This window comes from Macaca mulatta, chromosome 16 (genome assembly GCF_049350105.2).
Source record: "Macaca mulatta isolate MMU2019108-1 chromosome 16, T2T-MMU8v2.0, whole genome shotgun sequence".
In the NCBI taxonomy this organism is placed as follows: domain Eukaryota; kingdom Metazoa; phylum Chordata; class Mammalia; order Primates; family Cercopithecidae; genus Macaca; species Macaca mulatta.
In genome coordinates, this window is record NC_133421.1 from 91,694,482 (window position 1) to 91,713,500 (window position 19,019).

General features: G+C 61.1%; 3 protein-coding genes and 1 long non-coding RNA gene across 6 annotated transcripts; 3 read left to right on the forward strand and 1 right to left on the reverse strand.

Annotated features, from left to right (window-relative positions):
* The first annotated feature begins 349 nt into the window (after positions 1-349).
* On the forward strand, positions 350-8,167 carry LRRC45 (leucine rich repeat containing 45). The gene is made up of 17 exons (XM_001112894.5): positions 350-887; positions 1,302-1,363; positions 1,725-1,795; positions 2,038-2,216; positions 2,413-2,541; positions 3,923-4,035; positions 4,411-4,469; positions 4,699-4,776; positions 5,035-5,170; positions 5,245-5,322; positions 5,405-5,516; positions 5,619-5,689; positions 6,109-6,201; positions 6,561-6,653; positions 7,083-7,256; positions 7,336-7,483; positions 7,626-8,167. Exons 1-17 carry the CDS (start codon positions 668-670, stop codon positions 7,820-7,822), a joined length of 2,013 nt encoding a protein of 670 aa, XP_001112894.3. The 5' UTR covers positions 350-667; the 3' UTR covers positions 7,823-8,167.
* A 556-nt stretch (positions 8,168-8,723) lies between these two features.
* RAC3 (Rac family small GTPase 3) lies at positions 8,724-11,243 on the forward strand. 3 transcript variants are annotated; one of them, XM_015120615.3, is made up of 6 exons: positions 8,724-8,813; positions 9,406-9,477; positions 9,768-9,885; positions 10,004-10,066; positions 10,492-10,655; positions 10,738-11,243. In XM_015120615.3, the coding sequence occupies exons 1-6, from the start codon at positions 8,779-8,781 to the stop codon at positions 10,796-10,798; spliced, it is 513 nt and encodes a 170-aa protein (XP_014976101.1). In that variant the 5' UTR covers positions 8,724-8,778; the 3' UTR covers positions 10,799-11,243. The 3 variants fall into 3 exon arrangements, with proteins under 3 accessions (XP_014976101.1, XP_014976100.1, XP_077829498.1); XM_015120614.3 differs by having other exon boundaries at positions 10,492-10,651; XM_077973372.1 differs by having other exon boundaries at positions 9,768-9,889; positions 9,954-10,066; positions 10,492-10,651; positions 10,738-11,009.
* A 1,516-nt stretch (positions 11,244-12,759) lies between these two features.
* Positions 12,760-14,585, reverse strand: DCXR (dicarbonyl and L-xylulose reductase). The gene is made up of 8 exons (XM_001112983.5): positions 14,519-14,585; positions 14,337-14,434; positions 13,738-13,892; positions 13,600-13,642; positions 13,423-13,522; positions 13,263-13,327; positions 13,070-13,187; positions 12,760-12,942 (listed from the first exon to the last, which is right to left on the reverse strand). The coding sequence occupies exons 1-8, from the start codon at positions 14,568-14,570 to the stop codon at positions 12,839-12,841; spliced, it is 735 nt and encodes a 244-aa protein (XP_001112983.3). The 5' UTR covers positions 14,571-14,585; the 3' UTR covers positions 12,760-12,838.
* Positions 14,586-15,123: 538 nt separating this feature from the next.
* On the forward strand, positions 15,124-16,235 carry LOC144336064 (uncharacterized). Its single transcript, XR_013407485.1, has 2 exons — positions 15,124-15,474; positions 16,093-16,235. It is a non-coding gene; the product is annotated as an uncharacterized LOC144336064 (long non-coding RNA).
* The last annotated feature ends 2,784 nt before the right edge of the window (positions 16,236-19,019 follow it).

Sequence of the window (19,019 nt, forward strand, 5' to 3'; positions counted from 1 at the left end):
ACCCAATGAGCCCGGAGCGCCTTCTCTCGGAGCCCCGCCCCAATGTCTCAGCCAATGAGGCCGGAGCGCGCCCTCCATCAGCCCCGCCCTCACGTCCCTCAGCCAATAAACCCGGAGCGCTCCCTTCCGGGACACCACCCTCACACCCATCAGCCAATGAGCCCGGAGCATGCCCCTTCGGGGCCCCACCCTCATGCCTCTAGCCAATGAACCTGGAGCGCGCTGCCCCCTTTCAGCTTGCGGCCCGAAGGGCGCGCCAGTTCCTTTGTTTTCATTGGCCCGCACCGAGGGCTGCCTGCGCAGAGCCTGCTGGGAGTTGTAGTTCCCGCGGCCTCTCCCGGGGCGCCTTGTTCTTCCTGGATACTGAGGCCCCGACGCGGCAGTCGCGAGGGCGGGGGTTGGGGCTGCAGGCGCGGCAGGGCCTGGAGGGGTCGCGCGACGCGCCTGCCTGCTTCCTGCACGGGTAGTCCCCAAGCACTGCGGGGCCCCAGCCCTACCGCCCAGCCCCCGCGCTCCAGGACCTCCCGCCCGCAGAGCCCACTCGGATTCGTCTGGGTCGGCGGAGGCCCCGTCTGCCGTACCCGGCGCTGGGACTGCTCCGCACCGAGCGGCTCCCTTTAAGCAGCTGCGGGAGCATGCGGAGGAGGCCCTGCCGGCCCCGCGGGTCATGGAGGAGTTCCGGCGCTCCTACAGCCGCCTGTGCAGGGAGAGTGGGGCCGAGCCCCAGGAGGCTGTCCTGCAGCAGCTGCACCAGCTTCCCAGGGGCCGGCTGGACCTGGCCACGCAGAGCCTGACGGTGGAGACCTGCAGGGCCCTGGGCAAGCTGCTGCCGAGGGAGATGCTGTGCACGGAGCTGGTCCTGAGTGACTGCATGCTCAGCGAGGAAGGTGGGCAGGCGCGGCGGGGTGGATCCCTCTGCTCCTTAGCTGCCCACACTGTTGCCTCGGCAGCCCCAGAGGTCGCTTCCTCTCCATGCTCTCCTCTTTCTGTGCCTCGGTTAAAGCGAGCAGGGGCGCCCCTTCCTGCACCTGGGAGTAGAGGACAGTTCCTCTGTAGGACAGGGGAGAGACCTTAACATGTCCCTCTTAGCTGGTTCCCCGCGTGCTGAGCCGGCTTGGTGCCTGAAGGGGCTGCAGGTGTTTCAAACATGACTTCACAGCGAGACTCTTGGCCAGCGCCAACCCAGACCACCGGGACAGTTGTCCCTCCCTGGGTCTAGGGAGCTGCCCTGAAAAGGGGCCAACGGGGAGGATCTTGGGGTCAGGAGGGGCAGAGAGTGACCGCTGGCCCCCCTTACACAGGGGCCACACTGCTGCTCCGAGGCCTGTGTGCCAACACCGTGCTGCGCTTTCTGGACTTAAAGGTGAGAGACCTGCGCTTTTGAGTGTCCGAATGTGCCACCCCGGCAAGAGGAGAGGGGGAAGATGCCAGGTGTCAGGGGGCGGGGGTCTGGGCAGGTGGCTGGAAACTGTCTGTGAGTCCCCAGGCTGTTCTCTGATGGCCTCCTGTGTGTGACCATCTCCGGAGCAAGAGTTCATGTCGGCAAACAAGCCGGCCCTTGGAAGCCCCCTGAAGGCAGGGAGCCCAGGAGCTGAGGGAGGCTGCACCTCCCTGCAGAGTGCACCCCAGCCTTGTCCCCTGGCTGACCAAGGCCCTTGGGGCATGGGCAGGAATTCAGAGCCAGTCAGGGCACGGGAGTAACTGACGGCCTGTTTCTCTCCTAGGGCAACAATCTTCGGGCCGCAGGGGCTGAGGCTCTGGGAAAACTCCTCCAACAGAACAAGTCCATTCAGAGGTGGGGGGTGGTCCGGACCCACCATCACCGCAGGCCCTGTCTCTGGTTGAGGATTGGCCCCAGAGCACATGGTTCTGCAGCCCGAGTTCCACACTGCCAGTTGCCCGTGTTTCACATATGCTGGCAGGGAGTAGTCAGAGGCTCTGGCCCATCAGACCCCAAGCCCACACCTGTCCCTAAGCCCTGGACCCCACAGGCCAGGCTGTCCCCTAGGCGAACTCTGGTTCCTGCCCCTCCTGCAGCCTCACGCTGGAGTGGAACAGCCTGGGCACGTGGGACGATGCCTTCGCCACCTTCTGCGGGGGCCTGGCGGCCAACGGCGCCCTGCAGCAGCTGGACCTCCGCAACAACCAGATCAGTCACAAGGGCGCTGAGGAGCTGGCCCTCGCCCTGAAGGGCAACACCACCCTCCAGCAGCTGGGTGAGGCCTCCCAGGCGCCTCAGGCTCCTTCATCCCTCTGAGGCTGCCTTTGCTCTTGGAAGTAAGGGGCTAGGGGACTTGCTTGCGTTCCTGCTCTGTTGACCACAAGGCAGTGCCCCGCAGGGAAGCACCCTGGCCAGGCCAGCTCCCCCTCTGCCAGGTGCATTCTGTCTGGTGACTACAGGTTTCCTTCCAGACCTGCGCTGGAATAACGTTGGCCTCCTGGGAGGCCGGGCCCTCATGAACTGTCTCCCCAGCAACAGAACCCTGTGGAGGCTGGACCTGGCTGGGAACAACATCCCCGGGGATGTCCTCAGAGCCGTGGGTACGGTGCGGGGCTGTGTGGAGTGTTGTGTCAGCCTTTGACAGAGGCCTGTCCGCTGAGGTCGGGGTGCTCGGCTCAGGACTGGAACTGATGAGGAGAGCAGCCTGAGCGCCCAGGGGAAGCGGGAAGGAGCAGAGGGGTCGTGGGGCACCTGTTTGGCAGTTGATTGGCGTTGACCACACATTGGCATTGTCTGAGGCGCCCTGTGCTTGCTGAGTTCTTACGACCTGTGCAGTGGCGGCGTGCCCATTTCACAGCTGGGAAAGCTGAAGCCGTGTGGCTCACAGCCCTGGCCTTGATGGCTTTGCTGATGTTTCAGGTGGCCCAGGCCTTGGCCAGGAAGGCTCCCTGGTCACCCTGAGTTTGTGGCCCTGCATGTGAGTCATGAGAGGTGGGGCCGCCTGGCCTGTGTTGGCCTCCACATTCCCTCCCACCAGCGACCCCAAATTCTTGCAGCTGATGTCTCAGCCTTAGGCCCTAGTGCCCCAGACCCAGCTGAGAACTTTGCCAGGCGCCGTACTCCCTAATCCACGCACAGCGGCAGCCTCTTCCGGCCCCTGTGCTGAGGGCTCACCCCTTCTGCTGGCTCTGCCTGGCCTCTGGCTCCAGCTGCACCGTCCCTGGCTTTGCCTCAGTGCTGCCCTGGGTGTTGTCATCGCTCCTGACCTCTGCCCCCTAGCCACATGCCACCCAGATCTTTCCAGAACATGAGCTGGGCACAGCGTTCGCCTCAGCATTGTGCGGTGCCCCTTGACCTTTGGAATGGTGGCCAGATGCCCCAGGATGGCCCTCGCCTTTTGCGGTGTAGCAGCCCCCACCACCTCTGCCCCACGTGTGCCCGCACCCCCCAACACCAGGTGCCTCCTGCTCACAGCCCCAACCCCACGAAGCACCTTCCACCCTCATGCACTGAGGGGGCACCCCTGACTTGCCAGGAGAGACCTTGCCCTACAAGGCATTGATTCCCAAGCAGCCAGCCGCCGGGTGCAAGGCTGGTGGCCACCAGCCACTCCTGAGGCTAAGCAGCTCCGGGGTGACACAGCTCCTTGTGTGTGTGTGTGTGTGTGTGTGTATGTATGTGTGACTGAGATCGCTCTGTCACCCAGGCTGGAGTACAGTGGCGCAATCTCGGCTCACTGCAACCTCCACCTCCCGGGTTCAAGCGATTCTCCTGCCTCAGCCTCCTGAGTAGCTGGGATTACAGGTGTGCAATACCATGCACGGCTAATTTTTTGCATTTTTAGTAGAGATAGGGTTTCATCATGTTGGCCAGGCTGGTCTCGAACCCCTGACCTCAGGTGATCCGCCCACCTCGGCCTCTCGAAGTGCTGAGATTCCAGGCATGAGCCCCTGCGCCCGGCTGACACAGCCCCTTCTGCAGAGCAAGCCATGGGCCACAGCCAGGACCGGCTCACCACCTTCCAGGAGAACCAAGCCCGCACTCACGTCCTCAGCAAGGAGGTCCAGCACCTCCGGGAGGAGAAGTCCAAGCAGGTGAGAATGGCGCCTTCACTGACCTTGGAGCTGCTCGTGGCTGGAGGGCCTGGCCATGTCCTGCCTCCTTCGGCCCCGTGGTCTGCCCACCTTCCCTTCCTTGGGGCCGCAGAGCCTGTCTGAGTGGCTCGTACCGGGAAGGAGGGCGGCCTCCTGGTCTGATCTCCTGCAGGTGGGCTTCCTTGGGGAGCTGGTGTCTGAGCCCCAAGGCCTCCCTCTGCAGGAGCCACCCTTCCTGTGAAGGAGACAGGGCGCTGTGGGTGGAGCCCTTTGCTGCCTTGCTGTGTTGGTGGGCACCGGCTCTCCTTCCCCCGAGAAGGTCGTGTGGACAGGCTGTAGGTGCTCTGACAGGGCTGTGGCTGTCTCTGTCCCCAGTTTCTGGACTTGCTGGAGACCATTGATAAGCAGCGGGAAGAGATGGCCAAGAGCAGCAGGTGAGCGGGCGCAGGGCAGGGGCAAGACAAGGCTTCAGGGATTGGGTCCTGGCTCAGACTCAGATGGGACCAACCTGAGCCCACAAGTGAGACCACGAGGTGGTGGCTGGAGGCTCAGTGCCCAGGCGACCGTAGATGCTTAAGGAACAGCAGCAGCTACCGAGGCCAGAGGGGTACGGGAGCGCTCTGGGGTTTGGGTTACTCTCTGCACCCTCCTCTCTGCCCACAGGGCGTCGGCAGCCCGTGTAGGACAGCTTCAGGAAGCCCTGAATGAGAGGCACTCCATCATCAACGCTCTCAAAGCCAAGTAAGTAGGGAGTGGCTCAGGATACTTCAGAAACGTGCCCACAGCGCAGAGGAGGGTGGTGTGAGCCTGTGTGCAAGTCCCGTTTGCAATGTAGAGGTGGGAAACCGTGAGGCTGGGGCAGTAACCCAGAAGCCTTCCTGGAGGAGGCGGGTGCTGGCTGGGGTTCACTAGGTGCCCAGCAACAGTGAGAGCAGCGAGGACTTTGTAAGGCACGTGAAGCTCCAGCCGGGGCGGGGGTGCTGGCCTTCCTTTCTGCAGGCTGCAGATGACGGAGGCCGCCCTGGCTCTGTCAGAGCAGAAGGCCCAGGACCTGGGGGAGCTCCTGGCCACAGCGGAGCAGGAGCAGCTGAGCCTATCGCAGAGGCAGGCCAAGGAGCTCAAGCTGGAGCAGCAGGTGGGTGGGCGGGCTTGAGAGGGGTGGGTGGCAGCTTCGTGACCCTCACTGCCCATACCACGTTCCCCTCCCAGGAAGCTGCGGAGCGGGAGTCTAAGCTCCTCAGAGACTTGTCTGCTGCTAATGAAAAGAACCTGCTTCTGCAAAACCAGGTATCTGTGGCGGAGCCAGGGAGCCCAGGGTGGGCACGGCAGGGCCGGGCTGCAGCTTCCCTCTCTGGTGCCGGCTTTCCAGGTAGAGGAGTTGGAGCGGAAGGTCAGGTGTCAGCAGGAGCAGCTGTTCCAGACCAGGCAGGAACTGACCAGCACATCAGCCGAGCTGAAGATGCGGGCCATCCAGGCCGAGGGTGGGCGTGGGCAGGCCTGCTGTGGAAGGGTTGGGGATGGGCACCCTGGGGACAGGGTCCCCCAGGAGATGCTTACACACGCTCTGCCCCCTGGGCTTCCAGAGCGCCTGGACATGGAGAAGAGAAGGTGCAGACAGAGCCTGGAGGACTCGGAAAGCCTGCGCGTCAAGGAGGTGCCCTCTTTGTTGGCCTCATCTGGCCTCTAATGCTCCTCAGCCTCTGTCCTTGGTGTCATGCAGGTGTCCCCAAAGCACATGCCCGGTGGGAGCTCCCCTTGCCAACCTGGGGTCACTGGGTGGCTGTATTTTGCCAGCCTGAGCGGATGTCAGACCCAGAACCTTCTATTGGGGCTGGGAGGGGACCCCGGCCATGCCTCAGCCGTAGTACAGGCTGCCGCTGAAGAGACACCAAGCCCCACCTGTGCAGTGTGCGCATGCTAGGGTAGTTTCCTGCTAGGCCACCCGAGGCAGTGCTTTCTCAGAATGAACAAGGTTCCCAAGAGACGCCTGCCTTCCAGGGTGGGGAGTCCATGGGGCGAAGGTAGGGAGGCCCGGCTCTCCAGCCTGGCCCCACAATTCCTGCCCCTGAGCAGGTGGAGCATATGACCCGGCACCTGGAGGAGAGTGAGAGGGCCATGCAGGAGCGGGTGCAGAGGCTGGAGGCTGCTCGGCTGTCCCTGGAAGAGGTGAGCGCCCACCAGGCAGGGCCAAGCTCTGCCTTCACGCTGGGCTGAACAAGGCAGGCACCCCTGATGTTCACCACCTCAGGACCACAGACACCCCTTCCTGGCCTCAGAGCCTCATACGTCCCACTTTGGGGACCCACCCACCAGTGTGCCCAAGAAGCTAGAGGGACTTAGGTGGCATTCGGGCTCCGTTGGCCGTAGGCACCTTGCCCAGCGAGCTAGGTGGCAGAGCAGCTGCGTGGCCCTCAGGAGGCTGGCAGAGAGGAGCTCCCCTCGTTGGGGTTGGCTGGATGGGCCAGAGAGAGAAGGGCCTTGGGCCAGGGACAGGAGAACGCACTGGCAGGTGACCGTCTATGTAGGAGTTGGGCCGAGTGAAAGCAGCGGCACTCAGTGAGCGTGGCCAGGCGGAGGAGGAGCTGATCAAGGCCAAGAACCAGGCCCACCTGGAGGAGGTGAGCCACACAGATGTCCACCACCCTCTACGAGAGCCAGGCTGCCCAGCATCACGGTCCACATGCAGACTCCAGAGCCGCGGTCTGAGTGGGGAGGCGGGAGTGTGGTGTTGAGGTCAGATCAGCACACCCTGGACACTGTTGGGTCGGCTTCAGCCTTAGATGAGGGCCTGAGATAGTGGAAAGGTTTGGCTCATCTCTGCAGCCTGTGACTACACGCATGGAGGGACTGGAAGGGTGGTGTGACCGGAGAGGGAGGAGGGGAGCCCAGAGGGCATCTGGAGGAGGTGGCTGCCAGGGGAGCAGGTTCAGAGTCACAGTAACTAGAGCAGCCAGTCCTGCAGAGGGATGGGGTCGTGCCCATGCAGACTCCCTCAGGTGAGCTCAGGCTGAGCCCCTCATGCTCCGTGGCGGCTCCTGTGCTCACAGCGACAGCGTCTGGCTCACCTGGAGGACAAGCTGCGACTGCTGGCGCAGGCGCGGGACGAGGCGCAGGGCGCTTGCCTGCAGCAGAGGCAGGCGGTGGCCGAGGCCCAGACCCGGGCCAGCCAGCTGGGCCTGCAAGTCGAGAGCCTGCGGCGGCGCCTGGAAGAGCTGCAGCAGGTAGCCAGGGCTCCAGCGGGGGGCCCCAGGCGTGCTAGCCCGACCCCTCACCTTACTCCCCAACCTTCGTGCCTGGCAGGAGCTGAGCCTCAAGGACCAGGAAAGGGTGGCCGAGGTGAGCAGGGTGCGCGTGGAGCTGCAGGAGCAGAACGGCCGGCTGCAGGCAGAGCTGGCGGCTCAGGAGGCGCTGAGGGAGAAGGCGGCGGCCCTGGAGCGCCAGCTGAAAGGTGAGCCAGACCCTCGCCCTCCCGCCGCCCACTGGTGGGACGTGAGGCTAGCCAGAGAGCGGGGCTGGCCAGGTCTCCCGTGCTGAGGCCATGCCACGGTGCGCTGGGACTGCGCCCGCTCACTGCGCTCCTTGCCCTGCAGTGATGGCGAGCGACCACCGAGAGGCGCTGCTGGACAGGGAGAGCGAAAACGCATCTCTCCGGGAGAAGCTGCGGCTCCGGGAGGCGGAGATCGCCCGCATCCGGGACGAGGAGGCCCAGAGAGCGAGCTTCCTGCAGAACGCCGTCCTGGCTTACGTGCAGGGGTCCCCCGTGAGGACCCTGAGCCCCCCAAAGTGAGGCAGGCCGGGAGGACCCGGGCGCAGCAGGAGTACATCAGGCGGCGCCCGAGATGGACCGGGGGCCGCCTCCCGCCCGCGCCGCCCCTTGAGACCCGGGTCGTCTGTTCCACGCGGGGGTTGCGGTGACCGGAGGTGGTGCCGCGGCTGCCGGGCGATCCCGTGGGAGGCGCCTGGGAAGGGCTCCCTCGCTGCCCCTTCGTCCCGGTCGACACCACCTGGAAGCGCACCGGGAAGGGGTCCCGCGGGCGCATCTCCCCCTCGCCTTTTGCGATGTCACCGTGAACGCTGCAGCCGCCTGCGCGCGGCGGGGTTTGGAAATACAGCGCGTTTGCACTTTGTGATACATCCTGGCCCCGCCTCTCCCTCCAAACGCGCGACCCTCCGTGCCTCTCTCCAAACGCGCGGCCCTCTGCCCCCAGCCCTGCAGGGAGGGCCTGCCGGGGTGCGGCCGTTCGCCCCTCTTCGCCGCTGCCTGGAGGGACCGGAGGGCCGCTGGGACTGTCCGTCTGGGGGTTCGGGCGGCTGCAGACCCGGAGTTCCCAGCTGGCTCCCGGCGGCAGGGGGCGGGTCCCCGAGAACGCGCAGCGCGCACAGCTGTCCCCGCTGGGTCCAGGTCGCTGGGCTCTCTCCGGCCTGCGAGGCGCCCCGAGGGACCTGCAAGAGACCCCCGGGCAGGGGACGCGCTAGAGGCGGGGGCTCCGCGGCTCGCGCAGCTCTGCCCGGGTTCGGGCGGCCCCGCCCCCAAAGCCGCGCGGCCGGGCGCCCCCCACCCGCCCCCGCCCTCCGCCCCCCGCCCCCCGCCGGCCGCGCTCGGCTGTCTCCGCGCCCGGCGCTCGGCGGCGCTCGGCTGTCTCCGGCCGCTCGCTCGGCGCTCGGGTCCGCGGCCGCTGCGGCGCCGGGCATTTCTCCGCAGCTCGGCTCGCGGCCGCGCCCGCCGCCGCCCGGCCCGCGCCCATGCAGGCCATCAAGTGCGTGGTGGTCGGCGATGGGTGAGTGCGCGGCCTGGAGGTCGCTCGGCTGGGCTGGGCCGGGGGGGCTCGGGGGCTCAGGGCGCAGCGGGGGCGGGGCGGGGGTGGCGCCCGGGTCCTCGCGAGGCGGCCCCGCAGTACCCCGCCCGAGCCGCGTGCGCCCCGAGGCCGAGGAGGGCGGGGTAGGGAGGGGTGGGGCGGGGTGGGGCGGGGCGGGTTCCGCGGGCCTCCAGCTTGGGCCCACCTGATGCTGCCCGGCTCCCGTCCGGGCTGGCTGCCGGCGAGGCGGGGCCGCCGCCCTGTCCTCCCAGTGGGTGGGGCCAGGCCTCTCACCTGGGCTGAACCCTTCGCCGGCCCCACCCTCCCCTGCCGCCACCCTCGGAGTCGGGGCCTCTGCCTGGGGCCCCAGTGTTGGGCGCCCTGCGCCCCCATTCACCACCCCAGCCCCTACAGCCCGGCCTGCCCTAGGTCGCCGCGGATCTGGTGGGCTGGGACCCCTGTCTCCACCCCAGACGCCCCTAACTCGCCTCTGGCTCCTGGGGAGGGGGTTGCCCTTGCTGGGAAGAGGGTCCGAGGCCGGGCCTGGGAGCCACGTGGCTTGCCCTGTCCGCAGCGCCGTGGGGAAGACATGCTTGCTGATCAGCTACACGACGAACGCCTTCCCCGGAGAGTACATCCCCACCGTGTGAGTGTGGGGGCTTCCCCGGAGAGCACAGGCCCTCCGTGTGAGTGTGGGGGCTTCCCGGGAGAGCACAGGCCCTCCGTGTGAGTGTGGCATGGGGGATTCATGGGCAGGATCTCCCCTGGGCTTCCATGTCGGCTCAGGTGGCCCTGTCTGGGCTTCCCGGCTGGGGCTGAGGTGCTGGCTAGAGTTCTAGTTCCGTGCAGAGTTGTGAAACCCAAGACACAGGCCAGCAGGGCCAGGGGTTTCTGGGACCCCTCCGAAGCCCTGACCCTGCCCTCACTACTCTGTAGTTTTGACAACTACTCGGCCAACGTGATGGTGGACGGGAAGCCGGTCAACCTGGGGCTGTGGGACACGGCGGGGCAGGAGGACTATGATCGGCTGCGGCCACTCTCCTACCCCCAAACTGTAGGTGACAACAGGGCCAGCCCCGGGAGCTGGGTGGGTCCCTGAGGTCGTGATGAGGGAGGGAGCAGGGCCCTGGGGAGCCCTTGACCACTCCACCAGGCCCCACCTTCTTCCCAAGGACGTCTTTCTGATCTGCTTCTCCCTGGTGAGCCCGGCCTCCTTCGAGAACGTTCGTGCCAAGGTAGGGCAAGGCTGGGGGCCCCTGTGGGGAGAGGGCTTGCTCCAGAACCTGCCCTGACAAGTTGTCCTTCAGAGGTGATTGAGATACGGTTCTGCCTGGAGTAGGCACATGGGGTGGGGTCTGAAAATAACCGTGGGGGCTGATGGGGTGGCGTAGTGGTGGTGGGCACAGCTCTCAGAACGGAGGGGCTCTCTGTCTGCTGAGGATGGGCCTTGACTGGGAGGCCCTGGGAGGTCTCCAGGTTCCCTGGCTGCGTGTTTTTTCTCAATATCTCCCCACCAAATCTGCCCCTGGTCACCCTTTGAAGGAGGAAGAGCCAAGTGTAGCTCTGGAGCAGTGGGGAAAGTCCCGGAGGGCCGTGACTTGCTCAGGTGGGGCTGGGGTAGCAGATTCCGGGCCTGGGGTCAGAGCGTCTGTCCCTGCAGTGGTACCCGGAGGTGCGGCACCACTGCCCCCACACGCCCATCCTCCTGGTGGGCACCAAGCTGGACCTCCGCGACGACAAGGACACCATTGAGCGGCTGCGGGACAAGAAGCTGGCGCCCATCACCTACCCACAGGGCCTGGCCATGGCCCGGGAGATTGGTGGGTAGGCGCAGGCGGCCTGCAGGGGAGGGGTGGGGAGGCTTCGCTGTACCCCACCCTCATTGTCTCCCCTCCTCACTGCCTAGGCTCTGTGAAGTACTTGGAGTGCTCAGCCCTGACCCAGCGGGGCCTGAAGACAGTGTTTGACGAGGCAATCCGCGCAGTGCTCTGCCCGCCGCCAGTGAAGAAGCCAGGGAAGAAGTGCACGGTCTTCTAGAGCCCTGGCACCCCTGAGCCTGAGGGCTGGCGGGGAGCAGCCCTAGACGTGTCCGCTGTTGTGTTGAGACGTGTGGTGTCCCTGAGTCGGCTGTGGGGAGCGGTGAGGGTGGGCAGGGGGGAAGCATGGGGATGAGGCTGGGCGGCAGGATCCTGTCCTCTCTGCTGCCTCATTCTGGGGTGTGGCTCCAGCCTTCCCTGGCCCCCGCCGGAGGCCAGGAGGGAGCAGGGTCTCCCTCAGGGCTGCAGGGGCAGGTGCAGGGAAGCCCCAGGATGGGCTTCCCTGGAGGGGGAGGGTGGGGGGGAGTTCTGTCCATTGCGCCCCGAGGCGGGGCGGCCCCTTCTTATTTTATACAATAAACATTCTCCACCTACACCTCTTGCCTCTCACTACCTGCCCTTCTGCCCTGGGGCGGTTTGCTCCTAATTCCCCCAAGTGATGGTGCAGAGCAGGTTGTCACCCCAGCCGCACCTCACCTCGGAGCCGAGTTCCCAGAGGGCAGCACTAAGCTTCCTCCACCCCACCCCAGGGAAGAGGGGCCTGAGCTGCTGAGCCCCCAAAGCAGCTGACCCAGATCAAAGCAATAGCTAGTGCATTGAGCCCTTGGGATGTTTGCTTGGCTGTGTACAAGGCTCCCTCAGGCTGATGGGCGCCTCTGGGAGGGCACATGTCGGGGAGAGGCCGGCCTGGTTCTCAGGCAGCTCCTGTTGTGCTGACTGGGACAGTCTGAAAAGAGGCTGAAGCAGGTCAGGCCTCTCGGAGCCCCATGGGAGCCAAGGCAGCCTCCCCCTATCCCTCGGCTCCTCTGGCTGGCACTGGGAGTAAGGGCAATCCAGGCGGAGGGGCAGGGTGGAGGAGGGCATGGGGGTCGGGGTGTGGTGTGGAAAGCGAAGAGAGCAGCGACCCAGCACAGTCTGCTGACGCTGAAGCCAGAAACGGTGGGCCCCGAACCATGGTCCCGGGTGTGGAGTCACTCGGGATTGGAGGGTGCCCTGAGGGCCACCGTCTGCTTCCGCCTGGTGCTGTGTGGGGGCAGCTCCTACTGGCTCAGGAAAGCCGACTGCGGAATTCTCAAGAATTTTGCTAGCCGGTTGTTAATGATCAACAACAATTAAATTATAGAAGTTTACAATTTGTGTTATTAAAAGCAAAATCAACAAACATCACTTCCTAGTTATTTCTGCACGTAGGACTGTTTTCTCTGCCCCGGGTTATGTACATCTGCGGCACCTATGGACACAGACACCACATAACGGGGTGCTGAGGGCATCTCTTCCAGCTCCCCATTCAATGACATCTAACTGGTAGCTGGAAATCAGCTGTGGTGGGAGTATTTACACCATGGGAATTGGCAAATTCTTCACACTGGGACTTGATTTACAGTTACTTGTCTAGACTTAAGATGATTAAAATGTAGATTAGACTTCAGGGTGCTGTGTCTGCTCATTACATTGTGAACAGCACAAGTTGAGGAAATGCTCTTCTAGTATCCAAAAACCATCTGATTCAACAAAGTGGCTCAGGTCACTGACGAAGTGGAGAAGCTTGACATCCTCCTTGTTTCCCTTTTGTCTTACTCATTAGCTTAAAGGAAGAGGAGCCAACCGTATACTCACAGAGCGGGTGATCAACAAGCACACACTGTCTCACCCCAGAGGTTCTGGACAGGTCCAAAGGCCAACCTTGCTGAAATTCACCACCCTCTTTAGGAGCTGGCCTTTCACCACCTCCTACCTCCCTGACAGCAAACTGGCCAAGCCTGAAGACCTCAGGAGTGGGAGCCAGGCTCCGCCTTGGATTGGAATATGAATCTCATGGGTCTCTGCCAGCATTCCCTACCAGGCCCCAAGCCCCCAGCTACCTGCTGGCAGCCTAGGAATAGCACATAGCCTGGGCAGCAGAATCAGGTTTATTGGAGGGATTGGGGGTAGGATGGGCACGGCATGGGGTTTGAGGTGTGTGGAGGGAGCTCAGTTGGCCCAGAAGCCCCCTTCCACCGGCAGAGTGGAGCCCGTGGTCATGCCGCTTCGGTCACTCAGCAGAAAGAGGATGGCATCCACCACATGCTCTACCTCTGTGGGCAGGGCGGGGGTCAGGGGCATAGATGAAGGAGGCTGTCGCCCATCTTTCCCTCCCACCCCTGCCCAGGGCACGCACAGGGGCTGCTGGCACCATGCTGGCTGATCTCCCACCTGACTCACCAGCAAACTTGCCAAGTGGGATTCGGTCCAGCATAGTCTTGGCCTTGCAGGGGTCACTCCAGGTGGCCTGGCCCATGTGCGTCATCACCACTGTGGGGTTTACTGCATTCACTCGGATCTACACCGGGACAGCTGGGGTCAGCAGGGCGAGTGGGGTGCCCTAGGTTGGGGGAGGTACCCCAGCCCTGCTCACCTTGTGGGGCCCGAGCTCTAGGGCCATCACCTTGGTCAGCATGTCCAGGGCACCCTTGGTGGAGCCTGTGAAGAGGAACCCAAGCTGGCTGTGGCTGGGGTTGGTGATGCGGGTGAGGCTGGGGTGGGGGTGGGGCTGAGGGCACAGCTGGGGTACTCACAGTAGACGCTATGGTTAGTTACTGCCCGCTGGGAGCACTGGCTGGAGATATTCACGATGGCCCCCGGGGCTCCCCGGGCTATTAAGCCCCTGGCCACGATCTGAAATTGCAGCGAGACCGTGAGGCAGAGCTGGCACCACTCATCAGAATTCCCGTCCAGCCCGCAGGGCAGCTCACCTGTGACACCTGGATGACCGCACGCAGGTTCACTTCAAAGGATCTAGAGGCCGAAGGACAGACCCTGGTCAGAGATTAGGGCTGCTGCCTCCTCCGGGACAGCCCCTCCCTGAGGTTTCTCCGCCCTCACAGGCTCACCTGTCAAAGGCATCCTTGGTGACCTCCAGGAAGGGCTGCAGCAGGGCGACAGCGGCGTTGTTCACCAGCAGGTCCACGGGGCCCACGCTGCCCAGCGCCCGCTCGGTGGCCTCCCAGTCACCCAGGTCCACGCACACGGGCTCTATCCCCGGGCACTGTGTGCATCAGGGGGCAGTTACCAGAGGCTCTGTGCCCAGCAAGCGGCACAGCTGGGGACTGGGGCTGGTGACCTTTCAGCCGGACAAGGAAAGGAGTTAGGAGCTCCGGAGGTGTCAGGACTGTGGGGCCAGCAGCCAGGCGCTGCCTCCGGCCGGTTCACTTCCTCCCTGAGCCCGAGCGACTCCTGCCCGGGGCCTGCTCCGCAGCCATTTCGGCCTCTTTCTGAGCCCGGGGGCCCTGGCAGCTCTGCCGGCCGCCCGACCGCCCACGCAGGCCACCAGCCCCGGAAGACGGTGCGAGGGCGCCCAGGCCGCGGTGAGAAGCGCAGCGCCCGCGAGGGGAGGCGAAGTCGCGCACCGGGATACCGCCCCCGCTGGCTGGCGCCCCCTCCTGGCTCGCCGCCCCGCCGCCTCGCAGCCCTGGGACCCGGCGGGGCCTACCTCGCGGACGAGGCTGTCAAGATCCGCCTGTGTTCGGCTCACAGCCACCACCCGCGCGCCCGCCGCGTGCAGCGCCTGGACCGTGCCGCGCCCGATACCTGCCGGGAGCGCGGCTCAGTGAGGGCATCCCCTGCCCGCCTCTGCCCTCCGCCGGCCTTTACCGACCTTTCCCCGCCGCCCACCTTTGCCCGCCCCGGTGACCAGCACCCGGCGGCCCGCGAGACCCAACTCCATGTCGGCACAGTCTCCGCCCTGCGTACTGGGGCCGCGGGACTTGAAGGGCTGGCCACGGTGGGCGGGGCGGGGCGGGGCCAATGGCAGAGCGGCCTTCAGATAGGGGGCGGGGACATTCAAATAGCTGCTCCCCGCTGCGGTGATTGACCGAAAGGAGTGGGCGCACGGGAGAGGGGCGGGGTCTCCGCTGCCGCAGGGACGGGTCTTTTTTTTTTTTTTTTTTTTTTTTTGAGACAGAGTCTGGCTCTGTCGCCCGGGCTGGAGTGCGGTGGCGCGATCTTGGCTCACTGCAAGCTCCGCCTCCCGGGTTCACGCCATCCTCCTGCCTCAGCCTCCCGAGTAGCTGGGACTACAGGCGCCGCCACCACGCCCGGCTAGTTTTTTGTATTTTTTAGTAGAGTCGGGGTTTCACCGTGTCAGCCAGGATGGTCTCGAACTCCTGACCTCGTGATCCGCCCGTCTCGGCCTCCCAAAGTGCTGGGATTACAGGCGTGAGCCACCGCGCCCAGCTCAGGGACGGGTCTTTTGAACTGCCTGGTGTGACCCATCCTCCGTGCTTGAAATCGATTTAGTGCACCCTGGCTAGCATATTTTCCCCTGCCAAGATTATTGCAAAAAGACGATGTGGTGGTTAATGTTAGAAAGAACGTGTGGTTAATATCAGGAAGAACACGTGAAACGGAGAATTCAGGGCTAACATTACTTGTTTTGTTTCTAAAAACACCCACATGTCCTAAAAAGTGTCGCCTGTGCCCATTATCTCTCAGGCTTGACAGCAGGACACCGCTGGCTCACTTGTAAAGCCAAGGGAAAGAATTTGGACCACCAAGTACGTCTGGAGAAGACACCAATGTCAGCAGAGCTCCGATTTCATCTATGGGCGGAGGATTACCTAGGTGCCAAGGCAAGAGACTGAAGATGCAAACTGTTTCAGTATAATAAAGAAAATAGTTAAAAGGAAAATAGTCATAATACAAATTGGATATAAAAATGATCATGGATAATTATCAATCATTAGTATAAACATTAGTCATTGGCTTTTAATATTACTCTTTGTTGCATTACTAATATAACCTAGGAACAATGTGAGAAGTGACCTAGAGGACAAGAAGTGAGCACTCTGTCTCTGTCACGCCCGCATAAGGGCCGCCTGAGGGCTCCTTGGTCAAGCGGTAACGCCAGTGTCTGGGAAGAAGACACCCGTTACTTAACAGACCGCGAAAGGGAGTCCCCTCTCCTTGGAGGAGTCAGGGAACACTCTGCTCCACCAGCTTCTTGTGGGGGGCTGGATATTATCCAGGCTCGCCCGCAGTCATCCGGAGGCCTAAACCCCTCCTTGTGGTGTTGTGCTTTAATGGTCACATTTCTTGTCCACTTTCATGTTCCTCCCGTACTCCTGGTTCCTCTTTAAAGTTCGTAGCAGATAGTAGTGGAAGAAATAGTGAAAGTCTTAAAGTCTTTGATCTTTCTTATAAGTACATAGAAGAAAATGCTGACGTATGCTGTCTTCTCTCTGTTTCAGCTACTTAAAAGGGAAGGACCCCCCCGTCCTATGATCACATGACTTGCTTGACATTATCAATCACTTGAAAGAGTCACCCTCCTTACCCTGCCCCCCTTGTTTTGTATGCAATAAATATCAGTGCGCGCAGCCATTCGGAGCCACTATTGGTCTCCGCGTCTTGATGGTAGTGGTCCCCCGGGCCTAGCTGTTTTCTCTTTATCTCTTTGTCTTGTGTCTTTATTTCTCACAATCTCTTGTCTCTGCACACGGGGAGAAAACCAGTAAGCCCCATAGGGCTGGACCCTACCTTCATCTGAAAGGGACCTGAACCCCAGGTCGCCTCAGACAGCCAGCATCTGCCCAGGGGCACCTTTTAGAAGTTGAATAGGATAGGAAGGGATTGGTGTCATGAAAGTACATGGTGGTCCAGCAAAGATCAGCATTGCTTCCCGAGGCTTTGGGATTGTAGCAGGACCAGCCGCAGACAAAACTCCTCAGACACCGGATTAAAGAAGGAAGAGGTTTTTTATTCGTCCGGGAGTGTCGGCAGACTCGCGTCTTAAGAGCCGAGCTCTCCAAAAAAGAAATGTTTGGCCTTTTTAAAGGCTTACAACTTTAAGGGGTCCACGTGAAAGGGTCGTGATAAATCCAGCAAGCGTGGGATTTAATGATGCTACATGCATCAGCTAACAGAACAAAAAGTTTTACTATGTTTTTTTCATACAGTGTCTGGAATTTACAGATAACACAAGTAGTTTAGGTCAGGGGTTGATGTTATTATTACTACTTTTTTTTTAAACTCCTGGGGCCGAGTGGTGGTGCCAAGGTTGTCTGGCTATTTATCTTATTTTTGTTTCTTTCTCTCTTTCCTCCTGTCTTGTGAACTAGGCAAGGTGGCGGGGGCGCGGGAGGAGGGCAGCAGGAGTAGTAGTGGTCTCCGTCCTTATCCCCCTCTTTGAGAATTTTCACAATTAGTGGGAGTTCTCACTTTTATTATTTGAAGGAGCAAGTGTAATACACAGGGCAGCAGCAAGCAAGTTTCTATTACTGGTAATACAGTGAAGGTTTTAAATTTTCTTATAGCTGGAAACTATTTTCTAAATAAAGACCTAGGATCAAACCTATGTTAAACCTGTACAGGCTTGTGTATCAACTTTGTCATGTCCTAAGCAGGTTAGTTTTTTACTGAGTCTTAAAAGCTTTTTCTGGCCGGGCGCGGTGGCTCAAGCCTGTAATCCCAGCACTTTGGGAGGCCGAGACGGGCGGATCACGAGGTCAGCAGATCGAGACCATCCTGGCTAACACGGTGAAACCCCGTCTCTACTAAAAAATACAAAATAAACTAGCCGGGCGTGGTGGCGGGGCCTGTAGTCCCAGCTACTCGGGAGGCTGAGACAGGAGAATGGCCTAAACCCGGGAGGCGGAGCTTGCAGTGAGCTGAGATGCGGTCGCTGCACTCCAGCCTGGGCGGCAGAGCAAGACTCAGTCTCAAAAAAAAAAAAAAAAAAAAAAAGCTTTTTCTTTGCGAGTAACACAGTATTTTTTAATAACAGAAGTTTGTTTTTTTTTTTTTTTTTTTTTTTTTTTTTTTTTGAGATGGAGTCTCTCACTCTGTCACCCAGGCTGGAGTGCAGAGACGCAATCTCGGCTCACTGCAAGCTCCACCTCCCGGGTTCACGCCATTCTCCCGCCTCAGCCTCCCGAGTAGCTGGGACCACAGGCACCCGCCACCACACCCAGTTAATTTTTTTGTATTTTTAGTAGAGACGGGGTTTCACCGTGTTAGCCAGGATGGTCTCGATCTCCTGACCTCGTGATCCGCCCACCTCGGCCTCCCAAAGTGCTGGGATTACAGGCGTGAGCCACCACGCCCGGCCCTGTTTTTTTTTTTTTTTTTTTTTTTTTTGAGACAGAGTCTCCCTCTGTCACCCAGGCTGGAGTGCAGTGGCCAGATCTCAGCTCACTGCAAGCTCCGCCTCCCGGGTTCACGCCATTCTCTGGCCTCAGCCTCCCGAGTAGCTGGGACTACAGGCGCCCGCCACCTCGCCCGGCTAGTTTTTTGTATTTTTTAGTAGAGACGGGGTTTCACCGTGTTAGCCAGGATGGTCTTGATCTCCTGACCTCGTGATCCGCCCGTCTCGGCCTCCCAAAGTGCTGGGATTACAGGCTTGAGCCACCGCGCCCGGCCAAGTTTCTTAGAGGAGGGGTTCTTCTCCCTCCATGCCCCCTTTGTAACTCTATTTAGTGGCTCAGCCTTCAGTGAGAAACTGGAATGCATGGCAGAATCTTGCCGCTTTTAACTTCTAATGTGACCATGGGCTCCTGGGAGCCTAATGAGAAGGTGCCGGGTCTGCCCTAGTCTTTACATTCTTCAGCTCCTGTCAGTCTGATCAAATTGGTATTTGGTTCCTCCAAAGTGCGGCAGCCCGTGGCCGATGGCCTCTTTGTCTTGCAGCCTTGGCCATTTCCTTTATTGCCTTTTGAATATTTACCTTTCTAGTGTCCTTTCTTTTTGCATCTTGCCCATTAATCTCTCTCTAGCCTTGTCCGGCTCTTGAATCCTTGCCTAACTTGACTTCTTTCATATCTACATCCACGTCCACGTCCTCTCACATTGCTAATTATTCTTTTTTACACTTACTCTTAGTCTTTCCTTTTCTTTTGCTCTTTCCTAGTTTTGTTCCTTGGTCACAGTTAACATACACCTTGGTGGCCACTTTTCTAGACTAGGTGGTATTTGTGCCTGCAGCGTCTGCTTGATGTTACCCTGGGCTTGCTTTACAAATGAAGTATTTACTATATACTGATTTTCAGCAGCCTCAGGGTTAAATGGGGTGTAAAGCCAGAATGCTTTATAGAGTCTCTTATAAAACTGACTCAGGCTCTTGTCAGCTCCTTGAAGCATTCCTGAAATCTTTTTTTATATTACTTGCTTTTTTCTACCA

What these genes read in the sequence shown, in the direction of transcription:
- RAC3 (XM_077973372.1), top strand. Translation starts at nt 8,779, where the DNA reads ATGCAGGCCATCAAGTGCGTGGTGGTCGGCGATGG. An exon ending in TGCGTGGTGGTCGGCGATGG is followed by an intron (nt 8,814 to 9,405) that starts GTGAGTGCGCGG and finishes CCCTGTCCGCAG; the next exon opens with CGCCGTGGGGAAGACATGCT. An exon ending in TCGAGAACGTTCGTGCCAAG is followed by an intron (nt 10,067 to 10,491) that starts GTAGGGCAAGGC and finishes CTGTCCCTGCAG; the next exon opens with TGGTACCCGGAGGTGCGGCA.
- LRRC45 (XM_001112894.5), top strand. Translation starts at nt 668, where the DNA reads ATGGAGGAGTTCCGGCGCTCCTACAGCCGCCTGTGCAGGGAGAGTGGG. An exon ending in GGGAGGAGAAGTCCAAGCAG is followed by an intron (nt 4,036 to 4,410) that starts GTGAGAATGGCG and finishes CTCTGTCCCCAG; the next exon opens with TTTCTGGACTTGCTGGAGAC. An exon ending in GCGGGCCATCCAGGCCGAGG is followed by an intron (nt 5,517 to 5,618) that starts GTGGGCGTGGGC and finishes CTGGGCTTCCAG; the next exon opens with AGCGCCTGGACATGGAGAAG.
- DCXR (XM_001112983.5), bottom strand. Translation starts at nt 14,570, where the DNA reads ATGGAGTTGGGTCTCGCGGGCCGCCGGGTGCTGGTCACCGGGGCGGGC. An exon ending in CGGTCATCCAGGTGTCACAG is followed by an intron (nt 13,523 to 13,599) that starts GTGAGCTGCCCT and finishes CTGCAATTTCAG; the next exon opens with ATCGTGGCCAGGGGCTTAAT. An exon ending in AACTAACCATAGCGTCTACT is followed by an intron (nt 13,328 to 13,422) that starts GTGAGTACCCCA and finishes TCCTCTTCACAG; the next exon opens with GCTCCACCAAGGGTGCCCTG.